Source organism: Molossus molossus, unplaced genomic scaffold (assembly GCF_014108415.1).
Source record: "Molossus molossus isolate mMolMol1 unplaced genomic scaffold, mMolMol1.p scaffold_m16_p_3, whole genome shotgun sequence".
Lineage (NCBI taxonomy): Eukaryota > Metazoa > Chordata > Mammalia > Chiroptera > Molossidae > Molossus > Molossus molossus.
This window is the reverse complement of record NW_023425366.1, coordinates 69,091,165-69,106,238: the sequence shown is the minus strand read 5'-3', so window position 1 is coordinate 69,106,238 and position 15,074 is coordinate 69,091,165. Positions and strand designations below refer to the sequence as shown.

Here is a 15,074-nt window from a genome sequence, read left to right as displayed (position 1 = left end):
GGATAAAAATTGATAGCAATAAAATTTTTAAACCTAGAAAGGAGGACAAGTGGCAACAGATTTGATGAACTAAAGAAAAAAGAAAGCTGAGTGTATAGTGTTCAGGTAATTTGGTAGAAATCAGCATAGAGGTTACCGTTTTGCAGAGATGATTGATGAGCAAGGGGCAAGAAGGAACTATCTAGGGTGTCGGATACATTCTATATTATGGGTACTGGTTACATAGATGTTTGCTTTTTACAAAACTCATGGACTATATATGTAAATTTATTAAATATAAATTTTATCTTGATTAAAAAGAAAGTTTAAATATTGTACTGGTTCCCTTCTCTCTTTTTCTTCTCTAAAAAACATGCCAGCCAGGACTATACCTCCAAGATTGGAAACTGGCAACTACTTCCTGTGAAAACTGACCAACCTTAAAGGAAATAATAAGTTTTAAGAAATTTCCTAAGGGAACCACTCTTCAATACAATCTATGGTCACAGGTTGCCCCGCCCACTTTCCTCTTTCTCATTCTCCAATATGAGTGAACAGCCCACAATCATCGGACATTTGCAAAAGGCCTCTAATTGGAAATCCAGAGAACAAAAGCCAACACACAGCATACAAATGGAAAAACAAGCTATTATGAGGAAAGAAACAATACAGAGATTATGAGACATTTTAAATTTTGAAAATGCATAACTTATAGCCTCTTATTCAAGCTGTTCTGAAAAGAAATAGAATATCCTATTTAATGGAGAAGTTTATTGGTTGGTTTATGCATTTAGTTCCATTGAAAACTTGATATTTGCTATGCTCTCTTGATGAATATACTTTTATTACTATTATCCTTTTTAAAGTGAGAAGGCTATATGATTAAGATTCATTATAAAAATTCATATTCTATAAAAAGACAATTTAATTAGAGATAAATATTCTAAAACTGTATGAGATTATATGTTAACACCTTTCACGGTGTATATTATTTCGTGCCAAGACAATTCAAAGGGAAAAGAATAGTCTTTAAACACATGGTTCTGGCACAACTGGATATGCACATGCAAAATAATTCAGTTGGACCCCTAGCTCATACTATATACAAAAATTTCATTTAAAATAGATCAAAAACCTACATTTAAAAGCTAAAAATCTAAAAGTCTTATAAAAACATAACTTTTCATTACCTCGGATTTGGCAATGGATTGTTAGATATGACATCCAAAGCGCTATGAGCAAAATAAAAAGTACATATGTTGAACTTAATCAAAACTTTAGAAATTGTGCTTCAAAGAAAACCATCAAGAAAAAGACAGCCTAAAGGGGTGAGAAAATATATCTTTTCATCAGATATCAGGTATCTGAGATATCTAATACAGGACTTGTATTCAGAATATGCAAAGAACCCTTATATCTCAAATTCCCTAATTTAATAATGGGAAAAGGATTTGAATAGACATTTCACCAAAGAAGATATACAGATGACTAACAAACAGATGAAAATATTTTCAACCAAAACCATTGATCATTAGTGAAACACAAATCAAAACCTCAGGAAGCTATGACTTCACACTCACTATATTGGCTAAAATAAAAAAGACAAACAATAACATGTGCTGGAGAGGATGTGGAGGAATTGGAACCCTCATACATTGCTGTTGGAATTGTCAAATAATGCAGCCACTTTGGAAAACAGTTTGGCAGTTCCTCGAAATGTTAATAATGGAGTTATCCAATTACCCTGTAACTCCACTCTGAGGTATACACTGAAGACAATTGAAAACATATGTCTGTACCAAACCTTATATATGACTATTCATAGCAGTAATCTTTGTAATAACAAAAAAGTGAAACATCCCAAATGTTCATCAACTGATAAATGGACAAATAAAATGTGGTATACCATACAACAGAATATTGACAATAAAACAAAATGATGTTCTGTTACAACATGAATTAAACTACAAACATTGTGGTAAGTCAAAGAAACCAGTCATGAAGGGCCACATATTTTATGATTAAAATGTTCACAATGTTCAAATCCATAGAGACAGAAAACAGATGAGTGGTTTCTACCACTAAGTTGTATTAGTAATAGTGGTACTAGGTCTTAGTGGTACATGGGGAGGGGGGGGGGAGTATTGCCATTGTATATGGAGTATCTCTGGGGGCTGACGAAACCTTTCTAAAATTAGACACTGGGATGACTGTACACTCTGTGAATAGCAAATGTCACTGAACTGTATATTTTAAAAGGGTGAATTTTATGGCATGTGAATTATATCTCAATAAAATATAAAATGATTTTTTTCTAGTCCTTTCAACCAATCCTGTATTATTAAAAAATTTACTTGTGGTTAATTTGAGGATGGATATTTCCAATATGGCTACTCTGTCTCTTTCCTTTTTATTTGGTTTCTTTGCCTGCTGTGTACTCCAGTGAAATAAAAAACCCAGCTCTCCTCACATGTAACCACTCTATTTCCATTTGAAAGTGTTGACTCACCTTGTTTCCTCATGAGGAAAGCCTTCTCCCCCCCCCCCCTTATCTTTACAGTGGAAACCCTCGTTGAAATGTCACCTCTTTATACAGCTTACTTCATTTCACCAAATGTAAATACTTTTCACAAATTCATGCTACTATAAACACTTAGTATCTCTCATCACTGTCATTAGATTCTGATTTTGTTATTATAAGCTACACAGTAAATTTTGAATTAAATAAAAATATTTTTCATGAATATTTACTTAAAGAAACACTCAGCAGTCTTCAATTCTCTCACCTCAAAATTGAACCAATATTTACAGGAACAGCATTGACTTCTCTTCAATCCTTTAATTCCAGCATGTTCTCACAGTTCCGAAATGCTCAGGAAAGAAAGGCAGGTCGTTTTTACAGCCACATTGATTCAACAATCTTATTTTTCTTCTATGAGAGCCAAGGCAGAGCTTAAGTGTAATTGTTCAGGGACTGTGTTTGTGTAACTGTTGTATAGGGTCAGTCATCTGTCTAAAATATGAACTGGACAACCTTCAAATGGCAATTACTTCAATTCTTTTGGGATTTGAATTGGCCATAAAACTCACAATAAATTGTCATGTATGTAGTGATTTCCTGTTGGCAACTTCCATGCACTTTACAAATATATCTCAACTTAGATGGAAAAGATCATTATTACCATTCAAAGATTGAGAAACTGTAACACAGAGCCATTAAAGTATTGAGCAAGGTCAGAGAATATATGATCAGTGAAAATGAAAATATCCTCAAGTTCCAAGCTTTGGTCTATCTGCCAGGAGACATATTTCTTGGTAAACATGTATAGCTTTGCTCTGGTTTTCTGAAAATATCAAGCAAGCTCTTTAGAAATGATGTTTATGTTCACAAACTAAATACTTGAAATTACTTTATAATACAGTTAGTGCTATTTTTTTTTAATTAACTTTCCAAATGGGGAGTTGGCATCTGTGAGATTAACAAATTCATTACATGGACAGCTTACCAGTTCTTTATACATACCAGACTCATTCTTGTCCAAAAGTCTTTTTGAATTCCCTTTTTCCTATGCCATGAACAATCTTCTCAGCTTGTTCCCTTACCCTCTTTAATAAAATGTCACTTTTTTTTTCAGTATGATCTTCCTTTGTACTCTATTTAAAATTTTAATGTCATCTTCACACTTCCTATCACCTACCTTCCCCTGCTTTATTTGTATTTGGCACTTATCACTAATGTACCATATATTTTTTCTATGTATCTATCTATCATCCATCTATCTATCTATCTATCTATCTATCTATCTATCTATCTACCTATCTATCTATCATCTATCTATCTATCTATCATCTATCTATCTATCTATCTATCATCTATCTATCACCTATCTACCTGTCATCATCATCATCTAGCTATACTTATTATTATTTTTCTATCTTTCCTTATTAGAAGGCACAGATTTTTATCTGTCTTATTTGCCAGTGTCTCTACAGTGCCGAAAACCATGCCTGGCAAGTGGACTCAGTGCCCACATCCCCTTTACAATTCCACCTCAAGCAGATAGAACAGTGTTGGGCTCTTTGGCATTCCAATTGCAGGGAAGTGCTACACCAGTATACATGGAAGTGTGCTGCAAAAGTCTACTGCCCATTATGGATACACACTAGTATTTTCAAACATAACTGAACTAAATGAATTCCTAAAGGCAGAACAAAGGTATATTACAATTTTTCAGAGACTAAATAATTTCCTGAACAAGTAAACCTTGGTGCATATGTTAACAGAAAGAACATAAATAAAAATCTCACAGTTGGGTGATTTTAAAATATACTTTTTTAATTATGTTTTCCCATGAAGGCATGGCTCAGGTAACCAAGAGATTGTTCTCTGTAAATACTTCCATATAAAAATCAAAGCAATCCAGAAAGACAGATCATGACTCTAAAATATGGTGTAGTAAATGGAATTAAAATTTTATATATCTTTAAATTAAAAAAAAAAAAAAAAGAATAAACAATTAAAATGTGGCAGTGGAAAGAGTAGAGAGCCCTGGCTGGTTTGGCTCAGCAGTTAGAGTATCCACCTATGGACCAAAGTGTCATAGGTTCGATTCCAGTAAAGGGCATGTACCTCCATTGAGGTTCAGTCGCTGGCCCTGGGTGGGGTTGTGCAGGAGGCAACCAGTCGATGTCTTCCTCTCACATCAATGTTTCTCTCTCCCTCTTTCTTTCCTTCCTTTCTTCCTTCCTTTCTTTCCTTCTTTCTTTTCTTTCTTTCTTTCTTTCTTTCTTTCTTTCTTTCTTTCTTTCTTTCTTTCTTTCTTTCTCCCTCCCTCACTTCCTCCTTCCCTCCCTCCCACTCTATCTGAAAATCAATTAAAAAATATCCTTAGGTAAAGATTAAAAATAAATTTAAAAAAAAAAGGGGTAGAGAGAAGGAGTGCAAGGTAGAAAAGTAGTAAAACTGAAAATTCAATATCATACAAGGCGAAGAAACCGTATCCTATTTGATTGTGTCCTTTTTCAAGTGGCTTTATTAATCTTGCTTAAAATGAGAGCTATGGAAAGATATTTTATTCAAAAATAGATCTCTTAAAAACAAAATCTGAAAGTCCCAGGCTCTGTGTGTGTTCAAGTAGAAAATATACCCCCAAACTATTTTCTTAAACTAGACCCTTTAAGACAATCAGAAACACAACTCCAAAAGTTAACTTACTTTTGATTTTTAAATTCTCACTATAAGTATGAAAGAACATAGCATTTTAGAAATCAGCCATGTAATTTTGATATTAATTGTTATCAGATTCTCCCAGCAAGTTTTTTAAAATAATTTTTTCATACAGTTATAAAATTGGAATATAATCTGATTATAAGAAGTATAAGAAGCCCCTCTAGTGAAGATGGCGGCTTTCTAGCGTGTGGGAAACCCAGTCGGAGGGAGGCTTAGGCTACAGATTCTGGCTTCCCCATCTCTGCTTCATCCAGCCACTCAGGAGTCATGAAGGTGGTAGAACCCAGCAGTCCCACTGGAGAAGAAGAGGAGGAGGAGGAATTTAATCCTCCTCTGGGAGCTGGCCCCAAGCCCTGGCAGGTGCCCCCACCAGCCCCTGAGGTCCAGGTGTGGACACCAAGGGTCAACTGTCCAGAGAAGGTGATAATCTGTCTGGACCTGTCAGAAGAAACGTCACTGCCAAAATTGGAGTCGTTCAATGGCTCCAAAACCAATCAATGCTCTCAATGTCTCCCAGAAGATGATTGAGATGTTTGTGCAGACAAAACACAAGATTGACAAAGGCCATGATTTTGCACTGGTGGTTGTAAATGATGACACTGCTTGGCTGTCCGGCCTGACCTCTGACCCCCATGAGCTCTGCAGCTGCCTCTATGACCTGAAGACAGGCTCCTGCTCCAACTTCAAAATGGAAGGTCTCTTCAACCTCATCCAACAGAAGACTGAGCTGCCAATCACGGAGAATGTGCAGACAATCCCACCCCCATGTGTGGTCTGTACCATCCTTGTCTACAGCCGCCCACCCTGCCAGCCCCAGTTCTCCCTGAATGAGCCCATGAAGAAAATGTTCCAGTGTCCATATTTCTTCTTCGACATTGTTTATATCCACAATGGTGCCAATGAAAAGGAGGAGGAGATGAGCTGGAGGGACATGTTTGCCTTCATGGGCAGCCTGGATACCAAGGGCACCAGCTACAAGTATGAGGTGGCACTGGCCAGGCCAGCCCTCGAGCTGCACAACTATATGGCTAAGCAGCTGGCTCACCCATTACAACAGCCCTGCCAGAGCCATGCCTCCTACAGCCTGCTGGAGGAGGAGGATGAAGCCACTGAGGTTGAGGCCACTGTCTGAACCATCCCTGTGAATCCAACCTTGTACAATGAAACCCTTGGCTTAGAGTGCTGGTTTGTTTGTTTTTTAATATTTTTTTATCGATTTTTTTAGAGAGAGGGAAAGAGAGAAACATCCAAGTGAGAGTGATACATAATTGGCTGCCTCTTACATGCCCCATACTGGGGATTGAGCCCAAAACTCTGGACATGTGCCTTGACTGGGAAACCAACAAGGACCTCTCAGTCCCTGGGCTGATGCTCAATCCACTGAGGCATACTGGCCGGGCTAGAGTGCTGGTTCTTAAACTCTGCTCCATGGGACCCCTGGTGGACTTCAAGGAAGCACTCGGTTACTTCAGAGCCCTGGAGGGGAAACCCATGATTCCAGGAAGCATCCCAGGGTCTGTGGACACCCCCCCATGTTTCCCAGCCCATATTGCTCCCCAGTTTGTCAACTGTAATTTGTTCTTCTGTGTGATTTCTATCATTAGAATAAAAAAATGATAAAAAAGAAGCCCTTCTAAATATGACTGGAATAAGTAAAACACTTTTCGCTGCTGTAACAAGGTAAGACAAACTTGATGTAAAAGACCTTGCTATCTATAATAACCTAGAGAAATTAGTATCCAAATGCAAATTATACTCCTATGTTTGAAAGAATTTATAGAATTCCTTGGAATCTGAAGAAGCATTCCAGTGGCTATCAAATCACAGGTTAAGATATGGTGGAAAATTAGAAAAAATAAAATGTGTTCTCATATCAAATTTTGTTTTCTGGTGACTTTGCATTCAACAATGGCAAGTAAATCTTCTTTTCCAATATTTAGTTTATCTTTCAAAAAATTCAGAAAAGTTATGAGAATCAGATGAATTTCTCTTTTTCTTTTATGTAAGTTTTTCTTCCTTTAATATGCTAAAAACTGAGTAGCATTTTTATCTTGATGCATCAGAATTAAAAAGATATGTTCAATAGGGAGTCTAGTCACTTCTCAAGTAGATCAGACTACAGGAATTTTGCATGTTAGCACGACAAGAAAGTAAAATATGAGAATGAAGTTTTCTGAAAAAGGACATTTTCAGACAGCAGATCACATTTACCACATATACAGATGAGAAGTCAAAGCAACTAGAGTTTGAGAGGGTGGTATAACAGATGTTGAGAAAACTGTGGTCAAAATAGAGCACGCTCAGTTCAAAAGTTCAGCACAGTGTAGAAACACCCTACATGAACAGAAGTTCCAAAGTACAGGAACCAGAAGGAACCCTAGTTTCTAAAACTGGGCAAAGCAGTAAGTTAGGCTTACAGAAGGGAGATGGGAAAGAAGACATGAGTCACCTGGGGGCTGAGAAATAGTATTGCAGAACATTTCTATTCAGTTAGTGAATATTTTCTTTGGGTAAATAGAAATCCAGTTCCAGAAGTCCCAGAAATTGGTAGGTAAAGCAGTTAGGTCACTTCTTGAGGACAGGATTTACCATGCCCTTCTCTTTAGTCCCTAGGGCACACCATGCCTACTGTATACGTGGCACTCAATAACTGTTTGCCGACTACGAGCCACAAACCAGGCTGCTGGAAGTCAGAGTCCAGCCTGCACAGCACTATCCTCTGCACCGCTCAGGCATGATGCACGTCACTGCCCAGGACTGTCTGCTGAAGGGGTCACCGCCGTGGCAGTCTTCAAACACTGTCATGACAGATGAATTCTGTGAGGTTTTCAGGGTGTGGGTGTGTTCCCAGCGGGCTCTGAAATTGCTTACAAGGCTTGTAAACCCGACCCACTCCAATAGGTAGTTTTCAGTTCTTAGTCTCCGACTGAAAACTGGTTGCCAAACGTATTTCTCACTGGTGCTCTAAAACTCGGCTTATTGGTCATGCTGTTTATTAGATAATAAAATTAAATTTTAAAAATGTTTTTCTCCCAGTAAATTTTATTTTCTGATCCTCTTTTAATTGCCTTCTACTTAGAACTTTTGTATTCTGAATTTATATGAATTGCAAATAATTTCTTAGATTGAAGAGTAATGCCACTCAGAAATGTAAACCTAAAGCCACGTTCAAACACCTGAGCCCTGTGGCTTATTTGAGGGCAGTACCAAGGAGCTGAGGTGATGAGTCATGTGCTCAATTGTCACTCTAGCCAATTATCATCACACTCCACTCTTATCCCAGCATCATTTAGCAGATATACACTGTTTGCCATAAATGGCTTATGGTACAGAATGTGGAAGAAAAGAGTAAAAACGTACTATCACTAAAGAAAAAAATCAAGTTAATTTTTATTCAATTTCCACTGAATCATTAATCTATAGATAGATTTTGAAATAGAAGAGGACTCAAAAAGTGGTAAAATAATTAATAAAAGCTTTTTCTTCTAAATAAATAATGTTATAGATGTTTGCAGTAAATTGAAAGCATACTCTCAAAGTAAGAAAACTGATAAACCTTGCTAAATTTATTTTAGAAAACCCTGTCTAGTTTATTTTATATTCTCTACAACAATGGATTTTATTAGCTAAAGAATTAGTAAAACATTTTTCTTCTTCAAATATTCTAATATTTTTTTCTAACCACAATATTCAAACCCAAAGGTCTGATTATAACCTGGCAAAAGTCCCTAATTAAGGTGCTGAATATCATCCCAGTTCCATTATCCTGAATTCTCTATATTTTTGTGGTTTCTCTCTGTGTCAGGACCTAGAGAGGATCTGACCGGTAAGGCAAGATCATCCTGTCGGGAGCATCCTGACCAGCCCGCACAAGCGCGGCTTGGTGAGTGTTACCAATCACCTGTCAGACAATACTTTCAGTGTGCAACGAAGCACAGCTGAGCCACTTTGTTATATGAAAACAAATGATTCACTGGCAAATAAACCTAAAAAAATCAAATAGACCGAACCTGGAAGTATACTGCAAGTGGCTCAGATGGAAAAGATAGCACAACATGTCACGTGGATTTTAATCAGCAGGTAGTGTGGACTGGAAAAGAAACAAAAGGTAATTTCCTTTCAACTTTCCTAATAAATAACAATGCTTTATAAACAAAAGGTTTTGGTAGAGTGATTAAGATTTGTTCCAGTTTTGTGAGGTCAGTTTCAAGGGCATATAGTCTAAATTCATTTCTTTCTCTCTCTCCCTTATCCTCCCTCTCCCTCTCTCCTAATATAGCTAGTTTGAAAATGAAGTCCTGCACATAGGTATGGGAGCTTGGAAGCAAAAGATAATGCAAGTGTATCTGGATACTGTGAGTTGATTCTGCCCCCTCAAAATGCATATGTCGAAATACTAACCCTCTGTACCTCAAAATGTGACTGTATTTAGAAACAAGGTTTTTAAAGAGGTAACTAAGTTAAAATGAGGTCATTTGTAAGGAACCTAATCCAATATGACTTGCATCCTTATGAGAAGAGGAGATCTAGACCCAGATACATACAAGGACAGAGGACATGATGACACAAAGGAGGCAGCCATCTACACGCCAACGAGAGAGGACTGAAGTAGACTCTGCTCTCGGAGCCTCAGCAGGAACCAATCTGGATAACACCTTGATCTTGGACTTTTGGCCTCTGGAACTGTGAGAAAATAAATTTCTGTTTGAGCCACCCAGTTTTTAGTGCCTTTTTATAGTATTCCTAGCGAATTATTACAATGGGTTCCTTCAGGATTCATTCTTTATCCAGCAACTGTGGGGCCCCCCAGTTTTTCCAAATGAGATGACCTCACCTTGGGGTCAAAGCACTGGTTTCTGCTGCAGAAAGTACTGGTGCCTACATGGAGCTGCTGGAGGCAATTTTGCAAGCAAGGCATGACATTGGCCTCCTGAATATTAGTTTATCCGCAGAATCTGGCGTTTCATATCCCTTTGGAAAAAAATCTGGAAATTTAAACTTGTCGTTAGTTTAAAAGGCACCTATATCCACATAGGTGACAAAGTCCAAACAAAACTGTTTCCAGAGAAATAACAGAGTGGGGATTGATTACAGTGGCAGATTACTGCGCCACCCCTAACATCCAGAGGTGGAGATTGTTTCTCGACTCACTAAATCTGTCTGTGCCAATTGAATACAATGTCAGTGATATATGTCAGTTCCAGTCTCATCTTAATAGGGTTGATGGCTTCCGCTTCCTCGTTTTTGAAAGGGAATCACCATGTAAAAAACCCAACCCCTGAGACTGCCATGCTGTGAGGAGCCCACCCTAGCCACACAGAGAGAATGGCCACACGGAGAAAGACTGAGTCAACGGTATATGAGAGGTCTTCCTGACTCTTCCAGCCAGTACAGCCATCGTCGAAGGCCAACGGAGTGAGAGCCCTCGGCCAACCGAAGGAAGGAAAATTATAGTTCAGGAAGGAAGTCTGAGCTCCCAAGCAGGTCCCCCGACACTCTGAGGCAAAGGTGAGCCACTTACACATTTCTGATCCTCAGACTTGTGAACAAAATGAAATAATTGCTGTTTTAAGGCACTTAATTTTGGGGTTGTTTGTTATGCAGAAATAGGTAACTGAAGCAGTCTTAATAAGCTATTGAGACTTACAGAGATGTATTAGGGACATGTATTTCATGAATGTATCCGAAAATATATAAATAGTTTTGGTTCAGAGAAGAAGAAAGTCTCTGCTAAGTCCCATAAATAGTAACAAATTATGAACTACAAATAAGTGTGAATTTTTATTTTACTCAGTTTTACTCTTGAGTCCTGCAATGTTAAATGTAACTTTCAGTAATAGAGTGTTCCCCTTTAAGTATCTCAGCTCTTCCATCAACTTGGAAACTTCTGTAAGGGAAGTTCACTAGCAAGTCCCTTTGGTCATGACCACAACCCGTTCGCCCTCGAGGGCAGCTCAGAAATTAACTAGTTCATAGTAGAAATAGACTCAGAGCCCTGGCTGGTTTGGCTCAGCAGTAGAGCATCAGCCTGCAGTCTGGAGAGACCCAGGTTCGGTTCCCGCTAAGGACATGTACCTCGGTTGCAGTTTGTCCCCGGCCCTAGTTGGGTTGTGTGGGTGGCAGCCACTCGATGTGTCCCTTTCACGTCGATGTTTCTCTCTCTCTCTCTGTTCCTCCCCACTCTATCTGAACAAAAAATGGAAAAATGTCCTCGGGTGAGGATAAAAAAACAAAAGGAAAGAAAGAAAGAACTAGACTCAGAGAGTTTAAATGACTTACCCAATGTCATGGGCCCGATATTTGACTTGGGCAAGATCACAGATGCCCTGAAACCCAAAGCAGCACGCTCACTCTGTTACACCATGTAGGGGATTCCTAAATGATTAATGATGATCCTTTGAGTGGTTTCCATATTTTAAAAAGTGTAACAACTTCAACATTAGATCTACCAAGCTCTTTACTTTTGTACCACAATAACTTATTTTGATATAGGTAGACAGATACACATATTTTTATGTGTGTATATATTTCAAAGGAACTCTTACTAATTGTTCTAATAGTATAAAAATCCAGTCTGTGAATACCACATCAGTGTTATGAGGAAAGGTACAAACCACTGAGCTATCTGGAAAGAGTGTGGTTTTATGGAGATTAGTAAACACTTAAGACAATAAAACCTGGCTATATCAGGCATTATTAGATGGGGAAGAAATGTGTTGTCTGTTTAAACGCAGTCTGCAGAGGAAGTCGGCCGCATGCAAGCAGAGCTGGTGTGTCCCACTGTGTGGTGACGGCTGCAGCTCTGCCCATAGGTACCTTACTGTGATGTCAGCCAGTGGAGACCTCTGTGCAGACAGACTGAAATTACTCCCACATTACAGTGAATATGAAAGAACAAAAACCTTATTAAAGACACATTAAGTTCATTATTGTATGCATCCCTCCTTGAAAAATGAGCCTAAACCTCTCTTCCGAAATATTCAACATAACACTGATATTGCAGGAAAGATAGAGATAACACCCTCTTCTTTATCTCGGCTCGCTGCTGTTACAGTAATGAGCAAACATGGACTAGCCAGCCGGAGCTCGTAAACTGGACGGGCCACCCCCTAGCTCTCCAGTTAGATCCCTCTCCCCGTCAGCTATACCACCTTCCCTGCGAAATCTTTTCAGACTGTTCTTCACTCCAAAGGCCTTCAGTGCAAGCTAATCTGGGGTTTCACGTTGCAAAGGTCTTGGATGGCAAACATTATGTTTGTGTTCTTCAGTAATTACATTTGACTGAAAACACATTTGTAACTGGCGCTGCACTCAGAGTAAGAACTCCCCAGGGCCAGTGGAGCTGACACCGCAGGAAGCCCATTCAGCGGGGTCAGGGTTGGAGAGCAGCTTGGGTTTACACACATCTGACTACTTCACATTAAATATATATATATATATATATATATATATATATATATATATATATATACACACACACACACATATATATATATAATTTTTTTTCTGAACACAACAGAATTGTTTCTATCTGTCTTTAGTTTTTGGACTTAAGTTATATGCTTGGACTTTTATTTGATGCTACGTTTTTCTATTGGAGAGTTTTGTATGAAGGCTTGGTATAAAGAGTTGTCCAGTAAAGTTTGGGACTAACTCAAGCCTGAGTCAATTCTCCGAGAAAGTTTAAAATCGAAAAGTATAATTCTATTAACAATTAACCATTGCCTCCAACCCTTAGGAAAAAAAAATAGTTATGATTGATATTTTATATAATTGAAGGAGAAGAAGAGAAATTAAAAACAATTAGGAGACAGAGAAAGAGAAAAAAGCAAAGGAAACAAGACAAACAATTTGTGAATAAAGGCTAGAAAAATAAGACACACTTAGATTTTAACTATGCTCATTTTCCCTTTCTCAGCTGCTTCATTACTACCCAAAATTTTCTCCATCTTATTTTCCCCATAAACTATAATTGGCAAAACAACACAATAGGAGGGCCTGGACAGATGAGCTAATATTTTCCCCTTATCTAAATTCACATTCAACCTTTTAACAGCTGGGCTCATACAAATTGATCAAACAAATAATGGCCTCCTAATCTTTAATTTATTTTTATTCTTTATAGTGTTCTATATTCTGAACTATTTTTTTTTTTTATCCTCACCCGAGGACATTTCTTTTTTTCATTTTTTGTTCAGATAGAGTGAGAGGGAGAGAGAGAGAGAAAGAAACATCAATGTGAAAAGGACACACCGAGTGGCTGCCACCCGCATGACCAGCCAGGGCCAGGGACAAACTGCAACCGAGGTACACGCCCTTAGTGGGAACCAAACCCGGGTCTCTTTGGACTGCAGGCCAATGCTCCAACCGCTGAGCCAAACCGACCAGGGCCTAAACTATTTTTAAAGCAAAAAGAAAATCCTCTAAAAGAATTAAAATCATAAATTTAAAAAAGTTTTATTTTTCTCTTAGAAACATAATCCAGTCTTTTCATTTTAAATTTATGTAAGTTAAAGATATGTTATGTGATGTAATGTGCAAAAAGTAGTGTACTAAATTACATGTACACTTGGATTACAACTAAAAGTAGTACTCATATTAAGAAATACCAAAAGAATAATACCAAGGGGATATATGCAAAGAAAAAAAATTACATTGGAGTAGTCTTATTTTCTTCAATAATTTACCATGAAAATATAAGAAAAATGTAAAAAAATTCCTGGTTATGTGTTCATATAATTTTTTTGGTATGTCTAAATGTAAACCCGTTCCAAATTGGAAAATCACACAATGAGAAAAATGTGGCTGTTTTAATGATCACAAAAATTGGAATTAGAGATTATTTGATGACAGATGGGGTCTCATATTAACCTCAGAATCCATGAAAATCAATCTAAACATTGTGGGCCTTTGAATTACCTCCCTAGAATTCTTTTGTTTCATGAAACAGATGTTAAAAACGATTGATCTCTATTCATTTTTGGACTTTAAGTCTCTATTGTACTTTTCAGCATTGGTGGGATACCTGCGCGCTCACTTCTATGAGTCCGTACGCTCCTAGAAGAAAGCAGCACAGAGAGCAAAAGCATGGACTTTGGGGCTACATCTTTATTTGGATTCAGGTTCCTCACCTATCAAAAGTGGTGGTGACCATGAGCAGGTTGCTTATCTTCACTTAGCTTCTCTGCCTCATGTATAAAAAGAAATATCATTAAATTTTTCTCAGAAGGGTTTTCTCCAGAATTAAATGAAGCAATGTATTGTTAATGCAATTTAAAAAACCAACTCATGCAAAAAAAAAAATATGTATTACAAATTTCAAGACTTTCTCTCTTTAAAAAATGGAAAATGCTTCAAAGTCTTACTCAGATTGTTAAACATAAGTAGGTATCTAGTTCATGTCCTCCAAATGACAGAATTAGGGAAATCTAGAGAAATTATATATCCTCTAAACTTAAGAAATAGAAGTAAAACTATCTGGGATTAAAATCAAGTAAAAAACTAATCATTCTTCTTCTTTTTTTTAATCCTCACCTGAGGATACTTTATTATTTGTCTTCAGATAGAGTGGGAGAGGAAAAAAAAGAGAGAAATAAACATCAATATGAGAGTAACACATCAACTGGTTGCCTTCCACATGACCCCAACCAGGGCCGGGGACCAACTACAACCAAGGTATGTACCCTTGATCAGAATCGAACCCATGATCCACTGGTCCATGGGCTGAGGCTCTACCACTGAGCCAACCCAGTTAGGGCTAAACTAATTATTTTTAAAAATTCTTATCACCAAAATTGCTTGGCAATGTGATCAAATGGCTGTTTTCTGGATAAGAAAGAAAAGATATACTTAATGTGAATTTGAA

The 15,074-nt window shown here is 37.6% G+C and overlaps 1 protein-coding gene across 1 annotated transcript; it reads left to right on the top strand.

Annotated features, from left to right (window-relative positions):
• The first annotated feature begins 5,476 nt into the window (after positions 1-5,476).
• On the top strand, positions 5,477-6,341 carry LOC118642762 (BRISC and BRCA1-A complex member 1-like). The gene is given in 2 exon segments (XM_036280705.1): positions 5,477-5,704; positions 5,706-6,341. Coding segments are annotated over 2 exon segments (864 nt in total).
• The last annotated feature ends 8,733 nt before the right edge of the window (positions 6,342-15,074 follow it).